This window comes from Cricetulus griseus, chromosome 2 (assembly GCF_003668045.3).
Source record: "Cricetulus griseus strain 17A/GY chromosome 2, alternate assembly CriGri-PICRH-1.0, whole genome shotgun sequence".
Taxonomy (NCBI): domain Eukaryota; kingdom Metazoa; phylum Chordata; class Mammalia; order Rodentia; family Cricetidae; genus Cricetulus; species Cricetulus griseus.
Window position 1 is genome coordinate 8,153,899 of NC_048595.1, and position 26,521 is coordinate 8,180,419.

At 51.6% G+C, this 26,521-nt stretch overlaps 1 protein-coding gene across 1 annotated transcript in view; it reads left to right on the forward strand.

Annotated features, from left to right (window-relative positions):
- Positions 1 to 22,116: 22,116 nt before the first annotated feature.
- Disp3 (dispatched RND transporter family member 3) overlaps positions 22,117 to 26,521 on the forward strand; it is a 33,732-nt gene continuing 29,327 nt past the window's right edge. Inside the window, exons 1-2 of the mRNA XM_035438872.1 lie at positions 22,117 to 23,086; positions 24,049 to 24,268. Of these exons, the coding sequence (XP_035294763.1) occupies positions 22,117 to 23,086; positions 24,049 to 24,268 (1,190 nt within the window). The remainder of the gene's footprint in view (positions 23,087 to 24,048; positions 24,269 to 26,521) is intronic.

Consider the following 26,521-nt stretch of genomic DNA (forward strand, 5'->3'; position numbering starts at 1 on the left):
GGAGTGGGAAGAATGTGAAAATGAACCTAGGCTGTAGAATCAAATTCCCTGAATTTGACCCCAATGCTTGGTGATCTGAAGCCACTAGTTACTCCTCTGAAAATAGATTAACAAGAAGACTCACTTCTTGGGTGGGTGGGGCTTGGGTGAAGGCATATGTATACAGGGCCTGGCACCCAATCCATGGCAACCATTGGTTAGAATCATGACAGATATGGTTGGCAGCCTTCTTGTTGCCTAATGGGCATATGACCTGATAAAATTCAGATTTGTCCACTAGCCCTCCACTCTAGCTCAGTGCTCTACCACTGTGTTTTTGTAATAGAGTGCTCTCCACCCTGCCCACACAAGATGTGCAGGAATAGAAAGAAGCTGGCATTGGGCAGGGGGAGGGGGGCAGCCCATCAGAGCCACACAGATTCCTGACTGGGGAGATGCCAAGAGAGCTCTTTCTTGCTGTCACTGTACAGCTCTAGATGGGTCCTGGTGGCCAGAGTTTTAAAGCTGCCCGTCTCCTGGTGCCAGTGGGCCAGCAGAGCTGGGTGGAGTACAAGATGCTGGCCAACTTGTACCAGGAAGATGAGGCTAGACAGACAAAAGGTAGAATGGAGAGCCAGGTTGAAGTTTTATGTTGAGCCTTGAGTATCACTGGAGGAGCAGAAAGACAGACTGTGAGTTAGACCTCTGCACTCTCAAGGTCTGGGCAGCCTCGCTGAGCACTGGAAAGCCAGGAAGCACAAGCATACACTTGAACCTGAGCCCAGCTCAATGCCACTAGCTCCAAGCCTCACATGGCCTCCAAGGTTTGAACTAAGTGGCATAAAGCCCATGAGCCATCGCCTGACCACGGCTCAAGCTGGTTACTGTCCGTGGTGCTGAAACAGCCCTGAGGCTAGGCTCTGTCCGAGGAGTCCCACACAGCCTCTCAGGAGTTCTATGCCAGGAAATAATTTTTATTTCCTATCTTGATTTCAAAGAGTGTGCTGTTTCTTTTGCTGTTGTAGAAAACACAGGGGCATGTCTTTGTCTGAGTGAGTGGGGTGCTTAGCCTCATGTTCTCTGGGCCATTCACCTCACTTCACTACCCCTGCCATTTGTCCTTTGAAAATCAGGGATTTCCTAGTCCTCTGATACTATGTACCCATTGCACATTCATTGTGCCTCCCACACTTTCTTGAGCAATTCCACCAGGGCACTGCTGAGCACATCAATTTTGGTATCCCCACTCAGCAAGTATGAACAGAGACAAGGTACAAAAGGGTGCTAAGGCCAAGGAGCCAGTTACAGCGAATCTGGGGCCAGCACCTGGATCTTCTAACTGCCTCATTCCCATCACACCACTCTTCTCTGGGGGGTCATGGTCTCTCCTTTCAGATATTTTTTCCCTAGACAGAACAGAAGCACTGTCTATTTCCAGCTCATTGCGTGCCCCTCACTGTGTGCTCGGCTTAGCCCCTTCCCAGATCTTCCCTCACGAGGAAGGGAGCAGGTAAGGACACAAACCCAGAGATGACAAGCGACTCTTAGCAGGTCACAAAGCAGGTATGTGACAGAACTGGAATTAAGACTAGAACTTGGTCTAGGGAGATGGCTCAGTTAGCCAAGCGCTAACTGAGGGACTAAGTTTGGATACCCACTGACTGAGCCAGGAGTGATAGCGCATGCCTGTAATCCCAGCACTGGAAAAGAGACAGGAGGAGCCCAGGAGCTTGCTGGCCAGCCAGTCTAGCTGAATCAGAGAGTTCCAGATTCAGTGAGAGAGTGTATCTCAGAAAATAAGATAGAGAGAATAGAGGAAGACCCCAGCTGACATGGAGGCATGGCCTGCACAAGTGCACAAACCCATGCACACACACATGATCAAAAACCCTAGGACTTTTAGGGGATGTCTCTTACCTCCCCTTTCAGAGCCATTCTGGCAACAAGAGCAGCAAGGAATCTACTTATACCCACAACCTGGAGACTCTAATGCTTCCCCCATGATGTGACCATCCTGGCTGAAGCCACTCGTTTAGGTCTTTGGCACAGTCCTTGTCTTCTCTCCTGGAGCTATGACTCCACTGCATAAAATGTCCCTGGGTCTGGCCTTGAGTGACATTCACTCTCAAAGGCTTCAGCAATACTGGGTCTTCTGAAGATGTTGGGGGTTAGAGCAAAGACCCCTAGAAACATGGGTGGGGGCTTGGGGCCTTTTGTCAGGAGACGATTATGCAGCAGCGTGAATATTGATGAAGCTGTAATTGGCTCCCTCTTTCAGAGCCTAGGCGTCTGCAGGCCCAGGCACTGGGGCTAATTGTTGCAGGCAATTAATAACTTGGATTGTATTCACTCTGGCGCAGGCTGCCTGCTTCCTTGGAGGAGGCAAGTGAGGCTGGGAAAGGAATGCTAGGCCTGGCTGCTTGCAGGATGCTGGGGGAGGAAGAAGGGTGCTACCCATCTGCCACCACTCCAGCCTGGATCTGGCTCTGACGCCTCCCCCCAAACCTCTCCTAAATGATCAGTTCATCCATTCTCTCCTTATGGGATTCTGTAAGCTCAAACTCCCAAATGGGGCTCCAGGGAAGAGGGAGCTGGGCAGAGGAAAAGAGGTATCTTCAGGAGAACTGCAGACCTGGCCCTAGCTCGTTGTGTGACCTCAAGAGGACCATTTACTCGAAGCGAACCTGGGCAAGTTTACGAAGCTTTTCCCAACCAACCCGACAATTCCTGAAACACAACTGATCGTTCTATCATTTATCTTGGTGACTACATTGAATTAAACTCGATATAAGTGACTATTGAACGGTTGCCTAGAAACGAGTCTGCATCTGCCATAAAACTCACTGCAAGGGTAGGAGCAGTGAAGGTCCTCCTTCATCCCATTTTGCAGGTGAGTAAACTGAGTGTCAGCAAAGGGAACTGACTCACCCAAGTCCACACAGATACTACAACACACACACACACACACACACACACACACACACAAACCAGCTTTCCCCAAAGTCAGAGTGTTAGCAGTTAAAAAGGGAACTATTTCAAAAAGTATTTATTTGCTTCCACCATGCTGGGACACCCCCAACCCTCCCCATGTGCTTAACCCTCAGCTGCTCAGCCATCTGGTGAAATAACCTGGTTTGTGCCCAGTCTACCTCACTGGTGGAGCAAAGAAACAGGAGGAACTGGCATCCTGGCTCTTGTCTAGTAGGTACCAGGAGTATGAAGACGACACTGCCATTTACCCAGATCTTAATCTGTGCCATGCAAATGTGTCAAACGCTGCTTTTCCATAGAGATGTTCTTGTCTGGTAAACCTTGATAGCCATTGCCAAGAGGCAGGTACTTTCACTGTCTCTATTTCATAAATGGGGGGAGGGAAGGGACCTCAGCAAGGGGAAGTGACTTTCCCAAGGTCACACAGCAGCTCTAGGGAGTGGAACGAGAAAACAGCTCTCTTAAGACAGCTGACTGAAAGGCTTAGCTAGGGCCTCCTAGCTAAGCTGGACACCAGACAGAAGGGGCAGTAAAGGAGTGGGAATAGAGGACAAAGTGACTCTTCATGGCTCCTATCCCTTTCAAAAGAAGGCTTTTCAACAAGGGAAGCAGCTCCTGGGCACCAAGAGGCATTTAAATCAGACCCAGGAAGCACTTCCGGCAGAAGGCACTGGAATTCGGAGACTGAGGGGGCCATGGGGACTTGCATTCTCTGCTGCCTCACAGCTGGGCCCATGATGGGGCCACTGGAGTCATCTCTGGGAAGCTCCTGGAGGTAAGGGGTGGTGGGGTTCAGGGAAGTGCCTGAGGTGGGACAAGGATCCCATCTAGGTGGGGCAACCAGCAAGAGAGAGGCAGAGCTAGAAGCCCTGGAGCAGGATTCTTGCAGCTTTCCATACTCGTGTCTCTCCCACTGCCGACACAGGCTTCCCCTCTACAGCAGACACATTTCAAAGGCCTGGTTCCATTTGCATTTTTAAAACCCTGCTGATGGCCTGGGAAAATCATATCCTTTCAGGATTTCTCAGTATCACTCCTGCAACACACACACACACACACACACACACACACACACACACACACAGAGAGAGAGAGAGAGAGAGGGGGGGGGCAGGTTCCCTGCCTCTGTATGTTCCCTTTGTAGAGGGTCCCTTACCAAAGGGAGAACAAGCCCTGGTCCTCTGGAGATTCCGCAGAGCACTAGAGAGTGGAGGAAGGAACCTAATGAAAGTAGGGAAGGCGTCATCAGGGCCCTTATCAGATCTAGTTTTGGGGAGGATGGGGGTCATATCCACAAGCATGGGCTGGTGGGAGGCACAGCAACCTGGGGACAAAAATGGGGTGGCCTGTGTTCTCTCAGACTGCAGGGAGCAGGGCAGGGGCTTTGGAGAACTTTAAGGAGGCTCCTAAAAGCAGTCTTAAAACAAACTGAAAAGAAAGGAGCCATTCGCCCAGGAAAGCAAGCCTCTGCTCTCAGCTGGCCTTGGGAACCATTACTCCCTTAGAAACAAGTATTTCCCTGACTCTCCCTCCTCCCACCCTTCCCCATGGCTCCACTTTCTGCCCCCCTCCTGGATGTTTGCAAGGCACTGCTGGACTGTTCTGCCTAGAATGTCACATTTGGCCTCTGTGAAGCTAATATATGCACCCTCCATTTTAGGCCTTAGCTTTTTCCCTCTGTCTCTGGCATCCTTCTTGCCAGGAGCTGTCCCTAACTCTAATGTCTTCAGGGTGGCGTGAATACACTGCAGCTCTTCTGACAGATTTGGTGGCTGGGCCGTGGGTCCCCTAAAAATCCTTCCTGAGCATGGGGGTGGGGTGGAGTGGGCAAATGCCAGGGCAGGAACATTGGTTCTGGTCATTTGTTTTGATGCAGATGAGCTCTGGGGCACCCAGAATCATAAATGCCCATGCATCCCCCTGGCATCCAGCAGGGGACCGTGTCCAGGAACTCAACAGGTGCAAGGGAGGGACAGCAGGACTTCACTGTAGAACCCCAAAGTCAGAGGGGTTCAATAACTCCCAAGTTGTCTCTTTTGAAATTGAAACTTTTATTTATCTATTACTTATAGTGTGTTTGGAGGGATGTGCGTGTGTACCACAGTGCATGAGTGGCGGTCAGAGGGCAGCTCACTGGAGCGGGTTTTCCCTGCGGATCAAACTTAGGTTGCCTGGGTTGGCAGCAAACACCTGTTAAGTCATGCCCAAGCTCCTAGGTTTCCTCTTTCAAAAATAGAGATGGAGGCATGGGCTACACAGTGTAGAGCCAGATGTGGGGATTTTATATTTTTATTTCATGATGTTCCTGCATTCTTTTATATAAAATGGAGATTTCCTAAAGGCAAAGATTTCAGTCACTTATTTCTATCTTCCTGGTTCTCCACAAGTTCACATTCTGATTTTGCTTCATAATCACCCGAGTGACATCCCTCCTGCAGTCGGAGGCTAGAACCAGGTCCTTGAGAGGGTTCCCTTGCCTCTGGTTGGGTGACATCAAGGCCAATGCCTTTGGAGCACTGAAAAAGAGAAACTAAGCAGGGAGACAGTCTTGATTCCCGGGCTCCTTCCTCTTTGGGCACCCATTCGGCAGAGGATGTCAGGCAGACCTTGTGCCGCTACTGGACCAGTGCCTGGTCCCAGGGGCTGGCAGGGCTCTGGGCTCTGCTGCCAGAGAGGTGAATAGAGGAGGGAGGAAGGGATGGTGCCAGGCGCCGGGGCTTGGCAGCCACCTCCGGAGGGCATCCGGGGATGCCCTCGAGTGTCCAGGGGACTGGTGAGGTGCCAAAGATGGACAGATGTGGCTGAGAGCCGGCACCGGCAGGAGCGCACGCCTGGGAGAGACCTCGGGGCCGGTAGGGGGCATAGTTAGGGCGGTTTGCAGAGACTGGGACTGACCCCCAGGGGTCGCTGCGCTATGCGCAGCCCCTGCTCGCCAGCGCCGGGAGCCTGGCTGTACCACCGCGCGGTTCCCGCAGGGGGAGCGGCAGCCAGGGCGGCGCCTGGCGGCGGGATCGAGGGACAGCAGCGCGCGGCGGAGCGCAAGCCCTCACCGGACGGTGACGCAGAGTCCGCAGGCGCTGAGACTGGAGGCTCCAGTGGCCGTGGCGCGACGCGACTCCAGAGCCTGCCCGGGACACCCCCGCACCCCGTGGTAGGAACCGGGACCCAAACAAAGGCGGGCGGCAGATAAAAGGCGGCGGCGCCGAGTGCTTCGGGTGCGCGCTGGGGACGCAGTTGTCACTGACCTGCTGGCGGTCTGCACGCCCGGGAGCCCGGAAGCCCGGGAAGCCCGGGAACCCCGGGAGCGGAGCTCGGGGTGACGCTGGCATCCTGCAGCTCCGAGGACCTTCCCCCCCGGAGACTCCGCACAAGGGACAAATTTTCGCGGCGGGGTGGCCGAAGCCCCCTATTCCCTGCGGTACCCGTGTTTCAGCCTAGCTCAGCGAGGTGAGTGGGACTGCCGCTGGGCGCCATCGGGGCTGGGGATGCGCGGCTCCGAGGAGGGACCGGGGCTATGCTGGGGGCCGGAAGGGAGGGGAGTGCGGAAAGTTCTCCTGCTCTCAGGCCACCCCGGGCGGGGTCCTCGGCGTCCCAGGAAAGCCGGCTGATGAAGACAGAGTTCAGAGCTCAGGCTTGTCCCCGCGCCTGCGAGGCCAAATCCCAGCCTCGCATCAAGGCGCTGGAGAGCCGCTGCAGCTTCGGTGTAACGGCCAGAGTCAGCCTGGATCCCGACCTCCGTACCCCTGCTTGTCCCAGTAGATGTCTGTCTGGGTCCATAAAAGTTGAGCGTCAACCTGAAGCCACCCCCAATCCACTGTCCTCCAGGCTTCAGAGGGGGGAGGGCGCAGGAAAAGGTGAACGAGGGCTTCTACAGCCACCCCCTACTTGAGAGCACTCGAGCTCAGCGGGACGTTCTTCGAGTCCTGGGCCGCGGTTAACCCGCTGCAGGTGCCGCTGCGTGAGGGAAGCTCTGGGGCTCCGGCAGGCGATGGAAACCTAGCGCAAGAGGGTCTCTGGCTCGACCCAGAACGGCAGTGAGGACTGTAACGGTGTGGGCATCTGAGCAGCCGTGGAGCCCAGAGAGTCAGGGGAAGGTTCCCAGCGCGAGTGGCAGCGGTCCCGAGAGCCAACCCTGCCTCTGGGAGAACTTTTTCCAACTCCCCAGGGGAGACGTCCCCTTGGAGGTTTCCTCTGCTGGACCTCTGCTCCACGGAGGGTGCTATCTAACCGCGATGCTTTCTGGGTGCCAGTCCTGGTCTGTCCGCATCCTTGGTCAGTACCGCGGACAGCGCACCGGAGCCTACAGCTCCACAGGCACGCGCGCACTCACTATGCATAGATCACTCGCGAACACTCCGTGCACAAATTCACACCCCATTCTGGTAAACATACTCCCTTCGTGGCTCATAGGCACACACAACGCACATACAGATCCAGGATACACACTCACGTGGCCAAGCCTAATCTTCCCACGAGCCCCAGTTTGTGGACCGGGATACATCCCACTCACTCCATGCTCTCGCTGGAACGTGCTTAGAACCCCAGACTCTGGAGACCACTGCACAGGACTCCCGCTGATACCTAAAGATGCACAGGGTCTCAGGCTGTGAGGCACAGACACTGGTGTGTGCCCACACAAACACACAGGCTCAAACAGCCCCTCTCTCCTTCTACTGCAGACCTCTCCGGAATCAGAGTATCTGCCAGAAGGAACGAAGCAGCTGTTAGGCTCAATGGAAGCTCCGGGCAGCAGCCCAGCCAGGCATGCAGGCGCCTCACTGTCTTGGTTTGAAGCTCAGTGTCCATTTCGTCCTCTCCACCCCCATGCCCACTCTAGCCTCTTCCTGGCATTATCTTCTCCCTCCAGGGTTTGCAGTGGTTGCTTTGCTGTCTTTGTTTGCTCCTTCCTGGGGTTATCTTTCAAATGCACACCCTTTTCTGACTTCTCTTCACTTGAGTCTGACCCAGTCTGCACTCTGATACCCATGCTGGCACCGCTGGCCTTTGGGGTGCTGACTCCGGCTTGCTTCCTCAGCTGCAGTTCCCTTTACTCATTCCTGTCTCTTCGGGTATATAGACTGCTTTTCTATCCAATAGCTTTGGCAGCCCTTACTGCTAATCTTAGGAAAATTTCCAGGGCCAGAAGACTCAAAAAGTGTCTCGAGGGGTTCCAGAACCTGGAGAGTGAGATAGTACTGGGGTCACAGGAAGCCTCAGCTTTGCTGGAGAGTTGGCATTTTGAAGGATCTGTGCCCATGCCCCTGGCTTGGCCTTTGACAGTCTCCTTTTCTTGTCCTAAAAATCCAGAAAATGCTGGAGAAAATCCTGGTAGGGGAGGTAGAAATGCTCCAGAAATGGGAACACTTAGATCTTGGTCTCAACCGGTCACAGGTGTCCAGTGCTCTCTGGACAGACTCCGCCATTGCCTCAGCTTCAGGCTTTCAATTATAAAAGGGCAGCATGGCCACAGGATCCCTTTTTGGACTTGATTATGAAGAACGCTGACTCTCTATAGTGTGGGACTTGACTTGGGTGGGACTGAAAATCAGGTTATGGTGCATCCCCTCTTCCTCAGAACCCCTCCTTACTGCAAAGGCACTCTGCTCCTGAGAGAGGGATGCCCAATTGGTTTTCTTAATAGGACCAGAGATGCCAAGTGATTTTCTTAGGGTTTTACTGCTCGGGTCTAGTCTCCATGGAGGCAAGCACTGATATGGTTGTCCTCAGTGTCAAGCCATGAAGGTCCAAGCCCCTTTTTTTCTGGTAACAAGGACTTCCCTGATTACCCAGAACCCCTGGCTATTCAAAGGCAGATGAGATTGCTGGGTTGAAGATCCTTGTCCCCAGACACATGGTCTCACAGAAGGGACTGGTCAAGGTATCTCAACAGTTGTTATAAGTCTCTGGGACTCAACCAAGCTGCCTGCTCGCAGGCTGTCAGATCTCTGCAGGGAGGGAAGGCAGGCCTCAGCACTGTTTAGCTAAGCTGTTTCTTTCAGCCTCTTGATTTGGGGGCTGCAAAGAGTTGTGCCAAGAAACAGGGTTGTAAATATAGGCATCCCAAAGTGATGACCCTGGAGATGACATGAAGCTGATAGTTACAGTCTTGGTACTGATAACAGACAGTAACAGAATTTCAATTGGAAGCTTGGTGATTAGTTCCCGTCCCCCTCTCCCCCTTTGAAATCATTCCCTCACCCGAACCCTTTGTGTTCCCTTTCCTTCATGCTCAGGTGTGGGCAGTGAGAGTCACTGTCCCTGTCCTAACCAAGGGAGGGGGCTTGCCACTTGAAGCCCTTTCTCTCTCACTGCCCACCCTCCTCCCACGGGAGCCTGTTTCTGCCCGTGGAGTGGGAGAGGCTTCAGAGTCTGTCAAAACACCCTCCAAAGCTAGATTCCAAAGCACCAATATCCCGGGGAAAATAAATAAAGAGCAGTGTCAGCCCGGAATAGAAACACGCACTCAGTCACAAATATGCATGTTTTCCAGGAGGCGCATTTCACGGGCACACAGTGCAGCATTCGCTCCAGCTGCTCAACAAAGGCCAGAGGCAGGGATCTGCGGGACCAGTGCAGGGAGGCTAGCAGAGCCAGAGAGCTTGCTCCCCACACTAAGACCACAGGGCCACACTCCTGGGCTGCCCTGGCTGGAAGGTGCCAAAAGTTGAATGGAGGTTAATGCGTTCCTGTGGGTTAGTCACCAGTTCTTCAGGAAGGGACATGCAACGCTGATGGCCTCGGGACCCCTGCTTGCAATGAAAAGCTGGCAATGGCAGTACCCGTAACAGCAGCTGCCAGTAGTTGGATACCTGCCGTGTGCCAGGCACTAAATACATACACATGCAATCATAAGCTTTGAGATCTTCTCATGGCATAGGGGTTGTTATCCTCAAGGAATTCGCGAGAAAACAGGGCTTGCTCTAAGAAGTAAAGAGACTAGTCTGATGCCACACAACCTGAAAAGTCCAAGTTGGGACTGAATTTTTGTTTGCTTGTTTTTCATAACAGGATTTCTCTGTGCAGCCCTGGCTGTCCTGAAATGCACTCTGTAGATCAGGCTGGCCTCGAACTCACAGAGCTCTTCCTGTCTCTGTTTCCCGAGCGCTGGGAGTAAAGGCATGCACCACCACACTAGGCAGCACCGAATTTTGATCCCAATGAAACAAGTCTCCATTTTGTCCAGGATTCTACATTGTTGTAGTTGTTTCTTTCTTTTTTACCTAATGTGTTTTGTAAAGAAAACCACATGCTTAGTATAGCAGTGCATGCTGTAATCTCAATATTGGGAAGACTAGTAAATTCAAGGCTAGCCTGGATGATGTAATGAGATCCTGTCTCAAGAAACAAAAACAAACAAACAAACAAACAAACAAAAAAACAGACCTACCTGTGTGATTTTTTTCAAAGAACATACATTTCTCTGCCTGAGGGGTTAAGTTAGCATTGTCACAAACATGTCTCCTATTGACCTGAGCAAGTACCCTGGACTGGGTACTGGGGTTTCTGAGCCATGGCTAGGCTGAGGTTGTCAGTCTTTAGGCTGTCTTCAACCTTGGGAACCCAGGCATCTCCCTGAGAGGTGGAGCCCCACTGTAAAACTTGGGCTATGAAAGACAACTTAACTCAGAAGAGATCAAAGCCCCAGAGGCTTTGCAGGTGGGGAAGTGACTTCAGAGAAGGCAAGTGATTCCCCCAGCATCACACAGCATTCTGGTGCCAGAACCCGACTCTCCTTAGCACAAAGAGGTTTCTTCTGGGGCTGTCCAGCTGGCCCAAGGGGACTGAACCGATGCAGCAGTGAGCCCAACAGTGCCCCTTCGAGGGCAGAGATGAAACTCCTGCTGTTAGTGTTCAAGCTATCTCTGTCCTTCCCCAGGCCTACCACGACAAGTAGCTGAGGCACACAGTATGTCAGGCATGGTTCTGAATGCCCTTCCTTTATAGTCTAACCTTCACAGCCGCCTTAAAGATGGGCATTCTTGTTCCATTTCACAAGGGAAGGAAGCAAGTGAGACTTGAGAGGTTGGGTCGCTGGCCCAAGGTCATACAGCCAGCTAAGACGCAGATGGGGTCCAGCAGAGCCCCTGCTGGCAGGCTCACTGTGAAAAATGAGGAAAGGGTAAGTTTGGGACCAGAGCCAGGGGCAAGGTGGAACCACTGGGCAGTCCCAGGCTATTTATATGACACCTCTCCAGCCTTGTCACGATTGTTGGCACTAGCAGCTACTGTGTCCCTGCCAATCCCTGGAAGGAAGAAACCTGGGGCAGCATCTGGGACCAGCTACTGGAGGATATCACTAGAGTGTAGGGTAGAAACATTTTACTTTAAACTCCAGGTAGAGTAGCCACTTGAGGGGGAGTCTTGGCATGCAGAGCCCATATGTCCTGGGTATGGCACCCCACTTCCTCCTTTTAATTCCTTTCTCTAAGGAGCCAGCCTGGAGATATGGGACGTTTGGATCTACGTTGGTGACAGGCTCAGGTTTCAGCATATTGGGAACTAGGAGGTAGGAACAATGGAAAGATCTGGATGGGTTTTGAGAGGAGTGTCCTAGGAGACCCTAATAAAGCCTTAAGCCTCTTGGAAAAGGTCTTTTTAATCCCCTGCACCACTAAGCATCTACCTGCACAGCCCCGCAGTGTGCCAGTCACTGGGTATTCAGAAATGAAAAGATCTATCTCTATCTTTGTAGAGTATCATGGAGTCCCCTACTCCTGACTCCTCCTGCCTCGAGAGCAAAGGTGATGGTGTAACCCCACCAGAAACAGAAAAGGGAGCAGGTACTTAACAAGTGGTCCTCTCCAGGTCAGGGAGAAAGTTTCCATGGATGCTATAACAACCAGTCATGCTTCCTGTCTTGGTGGCTATGGTGGGAGGGACCATGGAGCTGGCTCTTCCCAGCTGACATCTGGTTCTGATATCCAGCACAAGTATGCCATTGGTCAGCAAGAAAGGAGACCTGACTGGTGACAGGCAGCCAGTCCTGACCTGAAGGGGAGGTAGTGATTTTCCTGACTCGGGATGGTGGATTACATGGAGTTCAAGGACAGAAAGATGATACTAAATTGGGGTGCTAGGGTACTGGGAAGTGATGTTTCCACTACTTTCCAAGTACTGACCTTGGTACTATCATGGGGCAATTTCTTATGAGCCTTGCTGGGGTTGAGCAGCAGAGTGGCCACCCCAATGATAAGAATGACTCCAAAAATGGGCAGAATACATTTATGATATGAGTGGTTTTTTTTTTTTTTTGAGATAGGGTTTCACTGTGTAGCCCTGGCTGCCTCCTGAGTGTTGGGTTTAAAGGCATGCACCACCACCACCTAGCTGTGAATGAGTGTTTTGTTTGCATATATGTGTGTGTGTGTGTGTGTGTGTGTGTGTGTGTGTGTGAGTGTGTGTGTGTGTGTGAGCCACATGTGTGCCTAGTGCCCACAGAGGTTGGAAAGGTCACTGGATACACTGGGGCTGCAGTTATGGACAGCTGTGAGCCACCATGTGGGTGTAGGTCGTCTGCAAGAACAAGTGCTCCTAACTGTTGAACCGTCTTTCCAGCCCCAGGCAGCATATTTTGAGTGTTTGCTACTCAGGCTTCATTCTGTAGATTTTGTCCTCATGCTCACCTGGCAACAGATGACACTTACTATGTCCATTATAAGGGTGGGAAATGGGAAGCACAGACTGGTGAAGTGGGAAACGACCAAGACAGGATTTGAACCAGGCAAGCTGATGACAGACCGCTATGCAAGGACGAAGCTCACAGCTTGGCCTTTGCTGACACCATGGGCTGAAGGACCTTTTGGATCCTCAATGATCTGGGTAGTTTGCATGTCTGGCTCTGAATGGGGACAGACCATTTGCCAAGCAGCCACACAGATCACTTTCCAGATGTCCAGATGTGGCCAACTGACAGGATATCCTTTGGCTTTCATCCAGGTGGTTCCCCCTTTCTGTCCCTCATAAACACGGTTGGGTCCCGGGTCCCTCTAGATATAGTAGCATCTGAGAATTCCTGGCTGGAAAGTCTTTGCTGGTTTGAAAACTCAGTTGTGTGGTTTCACAAAAACAGGATACTGGTTTAGGTTCTTGCCTGCAACCTGAACTTGAGAGAAATTAAGCCAGAACGAAATCAGGTTTTGGAAAGTCATCAGCCACCAGATGCAATTCTTCTGGTCTGGCTGGGCAAGCACTGCAGTGGCAGCTGCTGCATGCTACCTGCAAGGCCCTAGCAGGTCTGACAGGATCTGAGCAAACCATCTGAAGTAACAGAGCTGGAATCTGCGATAAGCAAAGACATATCAGAGTCGAGAGATATTCTTGGACATCAGTGAGCTTGAGAATGGATCTAGGGTGAGAAGGTTCATGAATCCTTTGGGAAGAAGAATTTCAGGCATCACCAAGTCAAGACTAGGATGATTTAACAAAATAACAGTCCCTTTATATAGAAAGTACCAGTAAGGTGGAATGGACACATGGATGGATGGGTACATGGATGGTTTCGTGCCTGTGTGGATGAGTAGGTGGCTGGGTTGATGTATGGATGTATGGATGAATGCATGGGTAAATGATTGGGTGGGTGGCTGCAAACATTGATGGGTGGATAGATGGATGGATGGATGCACGGACAGACGGATGAATAAGAGGATGGATTTATGTATTCATGCTATGGGTGAATGCATGGATAGTTAGATGGATGGGTGCACGGATGGATGGGCACACCATTATGAACATGGGTGGTGGGTGGGAAAGATGACGGGCATGTGTATGAATGCATGGATGGCTGTCTACATGGACGCAGGGACAAATGAGTAGCTAGATGCATGCATGGGTGAGGATGGATGATGGGTGGATGATGCATGCATCTGTATGCATGGCTGCATAAATGCATGCATGCATGCATGGATGAATGGATGGAAGGTGCAAGCATGGCTAGCTAGCTAGATGACATATGAACGCACACATTCATGGACGCTGGCTAGGTGGTTGCATGGATAGACAGATGGACAGGTGGATGGATGGAACTGATGGACTTTGGTAATCGGGGCTTTGATTTGGCGGGGCCAGGCCCCAGGTACTGACAATGGGAACGGACTATGTCTCTCTCCTCATCTTCAAAAAACATCCCTTACTCCAGGAAGAGTTGCCCTGTTAGTAGAGGAGGTTTTGGAGTCTGGGAAGCCTGTGGAGGATCTTTGTCTCTGGACTAGAGACCCTAAAAAATTCCTCTCCTGGAGGGATATACAGTAGATAAAGCCAAGTCTGAGTCTAGGGTCATGGCAGGGCCTGGCACCAGGGGGTGGGGGTGGGAGGGGAGCAGCTCCTTTCCCACTGCTGCCAATTTAGCCAGGGGCAGCATTTGAATAGAAATCAGTTTGGTTTGTTTGCCGCCCTCCCCTGCCCAGAAGACTTAAGTGGGTTGCTGCTCTCTGCTGTCCTCCATCAAGACGTGCTAGATTCCCGCCTCTCCTTAACCTGTGGTGATGTGGGGCCCCCAACACCACTGGCTCAGGACCAGGAAAGATGATCTGATCCTATGAGCCTCATTCTCTCACCCGTCTCCTGCCCGCTCCTCATTCTGAAGGACCGTCAGTTATGGGATTCCCCTGGCCTCTCTGAATCTCTCTAGGAGGGCACAATGCTAACGGGTGCTATGACCCCAAGATCTCAGGGAGTCAACAGCCCCCTTCCCAGCTAGCTCCATCTAGCTCTTCTGCTGCCTCCTACATCCTGGCCCTTTGAAGACTCTGGAAGACAGAACTGGGTTGTCTTTGAAGCTTTTTGGATTCAACCTTCCCATTTGATGGAAGTGCAAATAGGAGACAGGGGTGGGACTTGGTGATGTCTTGGTGAACAGGTGGGATGGGTGCTGGAGGAGGGGCCGTGTGGCCTTAGTGGGTCTCTCCAGATCTTAGCCCTGGGGCCCTGAATCTCCCCAGTATTTTTATGATAAAAATTGCGGAGCTGAGTGTGGTCTCTTGAGGTTCCACTCTCCACCTAGAGCACTCAGCCCCAGCGGCCCAGTTCTGACCCACTCCTGCCTGTCTCAAGAGATAGTGGAATCGTCACAGGCTGGGCTGAGGACCAGAGCAGTGCCAGACTCCTAGCCTACTATGGGCTCTGAGCCAATATTAAGTAAGGAGAAGTACTAGGCTCTGCTCCAGCATTAACCATACTTCCTCCATGGATGCTGGAACTGTCCATCAGCAGTCATTGGGGAAAGCCACTGACTTGGGCACGGGCAGGAGACTTCATATGGACACCCTCAATGCAAAGCAGGGTGTCCATCTTCCAAGGCTGAAGTCTTCATTCACCTCTCTCCTGGGGCCCTGCTGTCCTGCTGTCCCAGCTGGGGCTCAGCCTAGACTGTCACTGGAATGACTCAGGAGTAGACGCTGAGCGTGCACACCAGCCAGAGTACAGTGTGTGTGTGTGTGTGTGTGTGTGTGTGTGTGTGTGTGTGTGAATGTGCACACCAGTGAGGGTCATGAGGGCTGATTTTAGAGGCCAGCATTTTCAAATATGTCAAACTCAAGTAAAACCCAACAGTGAGAAGTTCAGGCTCAAACGAGCCCCTGAAGACCTTTAAAAGATGCAGCTTTCTGCTTTGCAAATTGGAAATCATTCCTCGGGGTAGAAAACATGATTCCAAATGGTCTGCAAGCTGGAAGCTGCTGTAGAGCCGCAGTGTCCGAGTCTCCTAGGTTGAGGAGATCAAGGATGTGCAGAAAATGGCTGTGGCTTGGGCACATGGGACCTGGGTGGCCTCTGCCATTCCCATGCCTCTCTCAGCGGGTACTGGTCTACTTTGTGCTTTCTAAGCCTGGGGTCAGAAGCCCCAAGTTCTCAAGGCTCAGCCTTAGAGATCTCATTTCCCACCCACCCAGAACCAGTCACAGTGCTCCCCCAAGGCTGGAGCACCCTGCTTTAGGCTCCCGTTTATCTTACAGCTCCTTTATTCCCTCCAGCTTCTCCCTGAGAGGTCTTTGGCCCTGAAGAGTGTTGCCACACGCTTGGGCTCATGGGTGGGGTCTGGGTGTATGGGGGCGGGGCTTTCCCAGAACTAGGCACTGTAAGGTGGCCACCTGCTGTACTGTGTCTCAGGGAAGCTGATGACAGATAGCCGTATAGCTACTGGCTATTCAGATATCTTTGCCACACAGTGTGATGTTATTGAATTGTCCCTGAGTGCCAACTCCCCCTACCTCATCACACAGTAGCTTGTGACCAGGGTAAGGGGAGACTTCCCCCGGAACTCAGCTCCCCTTCCACTGTCTCCCCCATCTTAGATTAAGGCAACTTTTCCCCATCACAGTCTGGGATGCTGCTGACCCAGAGCCGGTAGATGGCTCCTTCTAGGTCACACAGCAGGTCTTTGTCAGGCTGGACCGTTCTGTCATTGCAAGGGCCCATCCCTGCTTCCTTCACCTCCTGAGTAAGCTTCAGGAAGAGCTGCCTGGAACCAGGGAAGCAAGAGTGGTTTTACATATTTGCTAATCGGGTCTTAGAGAGAGAGGAGCCCTGAGCTCATCAGCCAGGAAGGAATCCAATTTGGCTTTTATAGCCCTGGTTATTCACCCTCCATTGTGGGCTCTTTCTCTTTTTTATTAAGCCAGTCTTCTAGGGGCTGGGGAACTGCAGAGACTGCTGAGCCCCAGGGGTCCCAGTCTCCAGAACCCCACATGGCATTCCAGGAAGTGGCCAGAATGTGATGGGAAGGGGTGGCAGGGTGGGCTTTCTGGAACCTTCTGACCCTCCCACCAGGAATATCTGAGAGCATGTTCTAATTTCCGATTTCTATTCACGCTGCCGGTTACATTAAGCTTTCATTGTTTTATTCTCTGTGACACCGAGGCTGCTTTAAGGGCTCCAGAGTCTGGGCTGATTGATGGGTCTGGGAAGAGGCCTGAGCTGCACAGGTAGGAGAGGAGAGGAGGGGAGGGGCTAGAGGAGATATCAGTGGGTGGAGTCCCTTAGGCAGCCAAACAGTTTGGCTAAAAGGATGGCCTCTGCCTCCAGCCTGCAGGAACTCCATCCAGCCCTACCCTGCAGGCAGCTACCTGCCTCGTGAGTTGAGGGCAGATGAGAAGTGGTATAAATTAGCAGAGGGGGGCCAGTGAGATGGCTCAGCAACTTAAGGCACTTGCCTCCAAGCCTGACAACCTAAGTTCGGATCCCAGGACCCACATGACGAAAGGAAAGTACCGACTCCAACAAGGTGTGCTCTGATCTCCTCACACACCTACATATGTACACAAACAATAAACAAACAAATGTGATTTTTAAAAACCACACAGTGTATAGTAGGGCCCAGCTGGTGGTAAGTCTCCCACCATTTTATTAAGGAAGAAACACTCCTGTCACAAACACCCAGCAAGTGGCAGTGCCAGGATTTGAACTCAGGTCTAGCTAAATATATGGTCTGTACTGCTCAGGTTACCCTTTGCCCCTGGAATCAAGCCATGCTTCTTTCAAGCCTCCGATAACCTCTTGTTGTCAGGGGACCAGTCCTGTCCCACCGAGCCCACCAGAGGGAATCCACAGAACGGCAGAAAAGATAGCAGCTTCTGGGTCCTGATTGTGAGGCTTCTCTGGGGATTCTGGGACAGCACCCTGGCTGATACACTGCCCAGGGCAAAGCTTGTTTGCCTGATATATATTGAGCTGTTGGGTTTACGAGTCAGCGCCCAGTTTCCTCCCCAGCTGTCAGCCTGGGAGGACGGCTGTCCTTCATCTGCTCCGTCTCAGCAGCCTGCCCTTCTCTGAGAAATTAGGCTTGGTCAGGCTTACCACAACCCCACCCCTTTCCTCTTCTATGCCACGTACGCTCCTAGTCAGTGAGTCCAGGCCCTTCTTAGCCAACAGAATGGGGCACATCCCATGGGGGAGGTCAAGGCCTCAGCTGGGCACAGCCAGCTTGCCCCGGGAAGGAGCAGAGACATCTAAGTGGGTCTTGCTGGAGGAAGGATGGAGGGCTCTGAGAAGTAGCATCTGCATTTGTCTAGAGGTTGGGGTGGGGGTGGGGCTGGGGGGATGGGGGGAGGGTATTCCCTAGCTAGGATCTGGAATTTTCTTTTTTCTGCTACTGCGGTTTGAACCAGGGTCTTACACAGGCTAAGCAAGCACTCTCCTTGCTGAGCTACGTCTCCAGCACAGGACCTGGGTTTCCTGGGAGAAAATCCCGGACCTGCCCTATTACCAAGTTGCTACAGTGGGACTCCCAGCGTCAATCTCACTTCCTGTCTTCTCCTTAGTGCCCCACCCCCGTATTAGCATTCTCTAGTGAAACAGGGCTATTGGATATATAGAGATGTCAATGTTCTCTGTGAATTTTTTCTTCCGTAAAATGGGGCTGCTCACATTGCTCTGTTGCAAGGGCTGGTGCGAGGCCGATGGAGGATGGATGAAAAACCCTGGTGGCACGGTGGCTGCAGAACTAATTATGATGCTATAATTATCTTAACGAGTGTCGGAGATTCCAGCTAAGCTATCCGGGCTTCGGCTTCACCCCACGTGTGTGATTTTGGGTGGTTAAGCTGTCACCAGTCTCCTAGTTTGAAATGGAGTGTTCAGGCAAAGGGCCGGGGATGCCGGGCACCAGGCATGCAGTGGGGGCATTGGGAAGGCAGGACCAAGACTCAGGACAGCGATCCTAGGAGTGTCTGTGATCTTCTTGCTTCCTTTTCTTTCCCTTGAGCTGGATTGGTGAGAGAGGCAGACCCACAAGCAGGAGACACAGTGTCCCCACTCCAACAGGACAGCAGAGTGGAACTACTTAACTCAAAATATCTCAGTTTGAACTTCTAAGGGCTCTGAGCTGTTCATGGACCAGGGCTGAACCAAGGAAGCAAAACACACCAAGTCAGAGAGAAAAAGCTGATTAGCTCCTAATTGCCGTTAAATTATATATATACATATATGTATTTTAAGTAGGATCTGCATGTCTAATGTGAGTTTTTGATTACATTTTAATAGTCTGGCTGGGATGAGGGAATGAAGAAGGAAGGAGTCTGTCATCCCTGGCTACAAGGAGGGAAGTTGTAAACATTGAGCTTTGGCTTGGGCCTTCTGCCAAGCTGCTATGTGAGGACAGGTGGGGGTCCCAGACTGGTGTCTGCTCTGCCCTCATACCACAGGTCCTCTCCCTGTAGACTTTAAGCACAGCTTCTCTATTTTGAATATGCCTATCATCTCCAGACTTGCTTGTCCCTTAGGGTTGCCGAAAAATTACCCCAGAACCTGGTGGCAAAATAGAAAACTTCCCGGCAAGAATCCAGGCCCCAGTGCTTCGAGAATGACCTTGGGTGTCGAGACCCTGCTCACTGACTTTCAGTTTTCCCGTGTGTGCAATGGGAGCGCTGTATTGGTACATTTTGTTTTGTTTATTGAGGCATGAGTTTATACAGCCCAAGGCCGCCTCAAATTTGCAGTGGAGCTAAGGATGACCTTTAAACTCCTGATCCTCCAGCCTCCATCTCCCGAGTGCTGGGATTAGGGGTGTGTGCCACCCTACTTGGTTTATGGATGCTGGGAGTGGAAGCAAGGGTCTCGTGAGTGCAAGGCAAGCTCTATACAGCTGAGCCGCAGCCACAGTTCCTTTGCTAAGGTTTTATGGGCTGTGATTTACTTTCCTTGCCTTTCAAGGCTGCTCTCTCTATCTCAAGGATACCAGAGTGTCCATACCCCTAACCCAGTGTTGCACGCTCTTACTGCTGTATCCTGTACCCACTCTTCTTGGAAGCCAGAACACTCCCCCACCCCACCCATGTACATTAATTTGACTCTCTGAAGAGGTAAAAAACAGCTGGTAAAATATGCAGGTAAGTACACACGTCACACACACACACACACACATACACACACACACACACACACTATTTTTAAGTAATATCTAGTTATATATTTTAAATAGCATTTATTTCTGATTCTAAAAGTAAGGCTATACCTGAACATTGCAGAAAATTTGGAAGCAGACAAGCATAAGAGAGAAAATAAGAATCATCCATAACCTCCCTGACAGTGATAATCGTTCTCATTGGATTATATTTAAAATATATACATATGAGATTTCTTCTCCCACCGTACCCTCTGGTTATAAAAATGGGATTCTGCTTCCCATATGGCTTTGTGTCCCAGCAAGACTTGCCTTAAAACTTGTTGCATCGGCCAGGCAGGCATGGTAGTTCGTGACTAGCACCACAGCACTTTGAAGGCAGAGGCAGGAAGATCAGGAGTTCAAGGTCACCCTCAGCTCCATAGAAAGTTTGAGGTCAGCCTGGGTTACATGAGACCCAGTGTCAAAACCACAAGAACAGAGCTGGAGAGAGGGCTCAGTGGCTAAGACCACTTACTGCTCTTGAAAGGACCTGGGTTCAGTTCCCAGCACCCACATCAGGAGCTCACAACACCTCTGGCCACTTGATTTCCAGCGAAGCCAATGTCATTTGACCTCTGTGGGCACTTGAACAACATAAACGCACACACATCGACATAAATACACACAGGAAGTGTGTCGGCCAGATGGCTTGGAAGGAAAAGGCAAGCCTGCAGGTCGAGTTCAATCTCTGGGACACACATGGTGAAGGGGAGGCCTGACTTCCACCAGGCTGACCTGTGAATGCCATGTGCACACTGTGATGAGTGTATGCACACCCACACAAAGTGGGGGAGGGGAGAGGATAGCATGTGGTAAAAAGACAGGGGGGGAGGAAGAGAACTGGGTACGTCTTTTCTTTCTTTGCTCCCTGTTAATGGGTCATTCTCTTGATTTTTCTCCTTTCAAGTCTTGGACCCAGAGGGTCCCCTCTGTCTTCTCTCGGTTTTATCTCTCTCCTCCCACTAGTCCACTCCCCTCCCTCGCTCTCTCCATGAGTCTATTGCCTTACTCCTCCCCTCCTCCCTCTTTCTTACTGTCTCTGGACTGACAGCATTCTCTTCCTCCTGGGTTGACCAGCTAACGGAAGGGAAATGCTCCAGAGAATGCCTCTTCCCTCTCTGTCCCACGTCTATCTGGGTTAGGAGTCTCCCTCCACCGAGGTGGCAGGCGGTCCCAGCAACACTGAAGGTGGCCTTTGGGCCACCCCATGGGAGTCCTCACATCTCTCCAGAGATGCCTAACCCCCGCCTGTGCTCAGAGGGTTGCCGTTTCCTGGAGCTGCATATTAAGTGGTCTAAGCCTGACAAACAGTGGCTGTGGCTGCAGCGTTCAGGGAGGGGGAGGGGACACACTGAGGGCCCTGTGGCCAACATGACACCTAGTCTTGGCACCGTCCCCTGGGCATTGGCTGAGAGTGTTACAAACTCCAAAGGGGAACAAAGGAATGTGATTGCCTGACATACTACAGAGACTACAGAGTACTTCCACCTCTGACCCCACGCTCCTCTGAGACAGGAATGGCTGCCTTCATTTTATACAGGGTAGCTCTAAAGGTCAGGGTGGCTCCAAGTCTTGCCAGTGTTCCGGCTGCCAGGACCCAAACCAGGGCCTGTCTGATTCCAGAGATCATTTTCTCTCCCTCTACCCTGACAAACTCCTGAAGGTGCTTCACAGTTGCTCTTTATATGCAAGCAGTTGCTATGGAGCCACATCTTACATTGGCCTTGAGTTCTGAAGTTGTACAGTGAATGTAGCAAAGATTGAAAAATCAAATTGCCAGAAGTCTTGGTCGGCCTTTATACATGAGAAGAAATATCTTCTCTGTTGCAATTGGCTTACAGGTCTCCTTTTTTTTTTTTTTTTTTTTTTTTTTTTTTTTTTTTTTTGTATTTCCATGCACATGGTTATTTTGTCTGCATGTATGTTTGTGCACACATGTGTGCCTGCTGCCCCCCTTAGAGTCAGATCTGCTGCAAATGGAGCTACAGGCAGTTGTGAGCTGCCACGTGGGTGCTGGAAACTGAACCCGGGTCCTCTGCAAGAGCAGCCAGTGCTCGTCTTGAAAACCAAGATCACCTTGCTGGGCCTGATGGGAAAGAACAATGTGTTTTGTTTTGTTTTTGTTTTCTGATAGGTTCACATATACTTGGGTTCTTTAGAGCTTCTAGTGAGCTCATGAGCCAATCCCACGGTGGAATTGGTGCCTTTTTGTGGTACCCAGGCGGGGCAAAGTCTCTCCTCCACGCTGTTAACCCATCCTTTCCCCCTAGGCTATGGACTCGGAGGATGACCCCCTGCTGCAGGACGTGTGGCTAGAAGAGGAACAGCAGGAGGAGGAGACCTCCGGGGAGGCCTGCAGAGGTGTCGCTGGGCCAGGGCTGCGCTCCGGAGCACAGGGCTGTTGGCGACGCTGGACGCTGCCCTCCGGGCCCCCAGCCTCAGGGTTCTGGAGCACCCTGGGCTGGGCCTTCACCAACCCATGCTGCGCAGGTCTGGTGCTGTTCCTCGGTTGCAGCATCCCCATGGTGCTGTCGGCCTTCATGTTTCTCTACTATCCACCCTTGGACATCGACATCTCCTACAACGCCTTCGAAATCCGCAACCACGAGGCGTCGCAGCGCTTCGACGCTCTGGCCTTGGCCCTCAAGTCCCAGTTTGGATCTTGGGGGCGCAACCGGCGGGACTTGGCGGACTTCACCTCCGAAACGCTGCAGCGCCTCATCTCAGAGCAGCTGCAGCAGCTGCACCTGGGCAATCATTCGCGACCCGCATCCCGGACCCCTCGCTCAGCCCCGAGGGTCACCCCTGCCACTCAGAGATCAGCAGCCGGTCCGAGAGAGCGGCGTCGACGCCAGGCTCCATCCGGGGACCAGGCAGCCAATCAGAGCCGAGCCCGTCGGGGCGCCTCGCGTTGGGATTACTCGCGCACTTATGTGAGTGCCAACACCCAGACGCACGCGCACTGGCGCATCGAGCTCATCTTCCTGGCCCGGGGAGACGCGGAGCGCAACATCTTCACGAGCGAGCGCCTGCTTACGATCCACGAGATCGAGCGAAAGATCATGGACCACCCGGGCTTCCGGGAGTTCTGCTGGAAGCCGCATGAGGTGCTCAAGGACCTGCCTCTCGGCTCCTATTCCTACTGCTCCCCGCCCAGCTCGCTCATGACTTACTTCTTTCCCACCGAGAGGGGCGGCAAGATCTACTACGACGGCATGGGCCAGGACCTGGCGGATATTCGGGGTGAGCACCTGCACTGATGGCAAGGGACTATGCTGAGCTTGAGCATGGCCAGAGGGCGAGTGTCAGTGGGATGTGCTGCTGGCATTGGATATGACGAGGGAGAGGGAGAGAAAGCCACCAAACTGTGGGACTCTGGGAGTTAGGCTGAGTCCAGGGACTGAGAAAGCGCAGAGAGATACTTGGGGATGGGGTTGGTTAGAGAGGACCTGGAAGGAAGCATATCGTAGTCGGGTTTCCATTGCTGTGATAAAACACTCTGACCAAAAGCCACTTAGTGACCAAAGTGTTGCACTGCCCTCTCACAGTCCATCGTCGAAGGAAGTCAGCGCAGGAACTCTAGGCAGGAACCTAGAGGCAGGAACTGAAGCAGAAGTCATGGAGAGTCACTGCTTACTGGCTTGCTTGCTCAGTTTTCTTAAACACCCTAGGACCACCTGCCCAAGAATAGCACCGACCCCAGCGGGCTGGGTCCTCTGCTGACCTAATCCAAGAAAATGTTCCCATAGGCTGTCTACAAGCAATCTGATGGGGGTGTTGTTTCAGTTTCTCAGGTTCCTCTTCCCAGATAACATTAGCTTGTGTCAAGTTGCCCACCCCAAAAACAAACAAACAAACCAAACAAACAAAAAGCCCTAATCAGGACGTTTAGGGTATCTTGGGGGCGGGGCTTCAGGAAGGAGGGATGGGACAATGCTGGACAGTAGGGCTTGGGTGGAGGGAGGGCACAGGCAGGTAGGGCTTTAGCAGATTGAGTTCCAGGATTACAGGCTGAGCCTTGGAATTAGGTGGGGTTCAAACTGGAATCAAACATAAACCTGAGGGACTGCCTGCTCAGGCTAAGGAGGCTCATGCTTGGGAAGCTGTAGATTCTCCAAGTTATGCGTCTGTCCCAGACATTGTAGCGGTGGGAGTGCTGGTGGGAGCTGTGCACTGAGGGCTTTGGGTTTCCCTGTCCTCTGCAGGCTCCCTAGAGCTGGCCATGACTCACCCCGAGTTCTACTGGTACGTAGATGAAGGCCTCTCCGTGGATAATCTCAAGAGCACCCTCCTGCGCAGTGAGATCCTGTTTGGGGCACCGCTCCCCAACTACTACTCAGTGGATGATCGCTGGGAGGAACAGAGGGCCAAGTTTCAGAGCTTTGTGGTCACCTACGTGGCCATGCTGGCCAAGCAGTCTACTAGGTAGGAAGTCCAGCCACCGCCTGTGTGTGCCTGCCTGTGTAGGTAACAGGGTGCCTCTTATGCCCCAAATTGCTTTCCTCACAACCTTAACCCCAGGAAGTCTTTACCCCATCATCTGCTCCCTCTAAAGGACCTATTTTCTTGATTGGTGCTAATGATTATTAGTAGATGGGGCAGCTTTGAGGGAGGGAGACAATTCCTAAACTCTTGTCCTGAAGGGCTTGGGTATGATTAGCCAGAAAAGCCTTTCTGCCTCTAATATCCAAGGAGTCAGGGGGCAAAATCACTTTGTTTCTCTGGGCCTGGGTATCCTTGTTTGTAAGATGAGGCTGTGGTTCCTATTACTCTGGCCATTAAGAAGAGAGAGCAGGGCTGGAGAGGTGGTTTGGTAGTTAAGAGCACCTGCTGCTCTTGCAGAGGACCTAGGCTTGGTTCTCAGCACCTCTGTGACAGGTGCCCATAATTCCAATTCTAGGGGATCCCACCTTTCCTGGCTTCTGCAGGCACATGGCATGTGCATGGTGCACACACATACACACAGGCAAAACACTCACTCATACATACAAAATCAAGAAAGTTTTTTAAAAGAAGAAGAAATGAGCCGGGGCCTGGGGAGATGGGCTCTGTTAGTAAAGGGACTTGCTGTGCAGACATGACGATCTGTGTTCAGATCCCCAGCACCCATGTAAAACCCCGGTGTAATCCCAGTAGCAGGACTGTTAGAGCTGCAGGCTTGCAAGCCCTCTTTCAGACCTGTGGTACTTCCAGGGCGTTGTGTGCACTGTAAAGCTTAAGCAAGTCAGGGCTGGGTAGATGGCTCCTTTGTAAAGAGCTTACCATGAAAGTGCAAGGACCTTCGTTCAAGTTAGAAAAGCCAGGTGTGGTGATGTGCATTTGTAACCCAGCGCTGGGGTCGGGGAGAGTCCCTAGGGTTCACTGCTGGCCAACCTCGCCAAACTGGTAAACTCGAGGTAAACAAAAACAAACAAACAAACAAAAAAACCAAGATGGGGGCAGGGCTGGGTGGTGAAGAGTGCTTGCTGCTCTTCAGATGATGTCTGTTCCCAGCACCCACATCAGGCCGCTCACACCTACAGTGACTCCAGCCCCTTTCTGGCCTCTGTGGTTACTTGAAATCCTGTTCACAGACACAAACACATACATGCACATAGATAAAATAAGTAAGTCAATAAATAAATAAATAAATCTTTTTAAGGTGGAAAATAACAGTAAACATCAAGGTTGATCTCTGACCTCTGTTCTACACACACACACACACACACACACACACACACACACACACACACACAGACATCCACACTCACACACACATACACACACTCACACACATACACACACAATACACACACTCACACACACACATAGACACACTCACACACACACATACACACACTCACACAAACCTACACACACAATACACACTCACACACATACACACACCTACACACACAATACACACACTCACACACACATAACACACATACACATACTCACACACACATACACACACAATACACACTCACACACACATACACACTCACACACACCTACACACACAATACACACACTCACACATACACACACCTACACACACAATACACACACTCACACACACCTACACACAATACACACACTCACACATACACACACCTACACACACAATACACACACTCACACACACACTCACACACACCTACACACAATACACACACTCACACATACACACACCTACACACACAATACACACACTCACACACATACACACACCTACACACACAATACACACACTCACACACACACACTCACACACACCTACACACAATACACACACACATACACACACCTACACACACAATACACACACTCACACACACATACACACTCACACACACTTACACACACAATACACACTCACACACATACACACACAATACACACACTCACACACACACACACCTACACACAATACACACACTCACACATACACACACCTACACACACACCTACACACACATACCTACACACACAATACACACACAATACACACACCTACACACACAATACACACTCACACACACATACACACACTCACACACATACACACACTCACACACACCTACACACACAATACACACACTCACACAAACATACACACACTCACACACATACACACACACACACACACACACACACACACACACACACTCACACACACACACAGAGTTTAAAAGC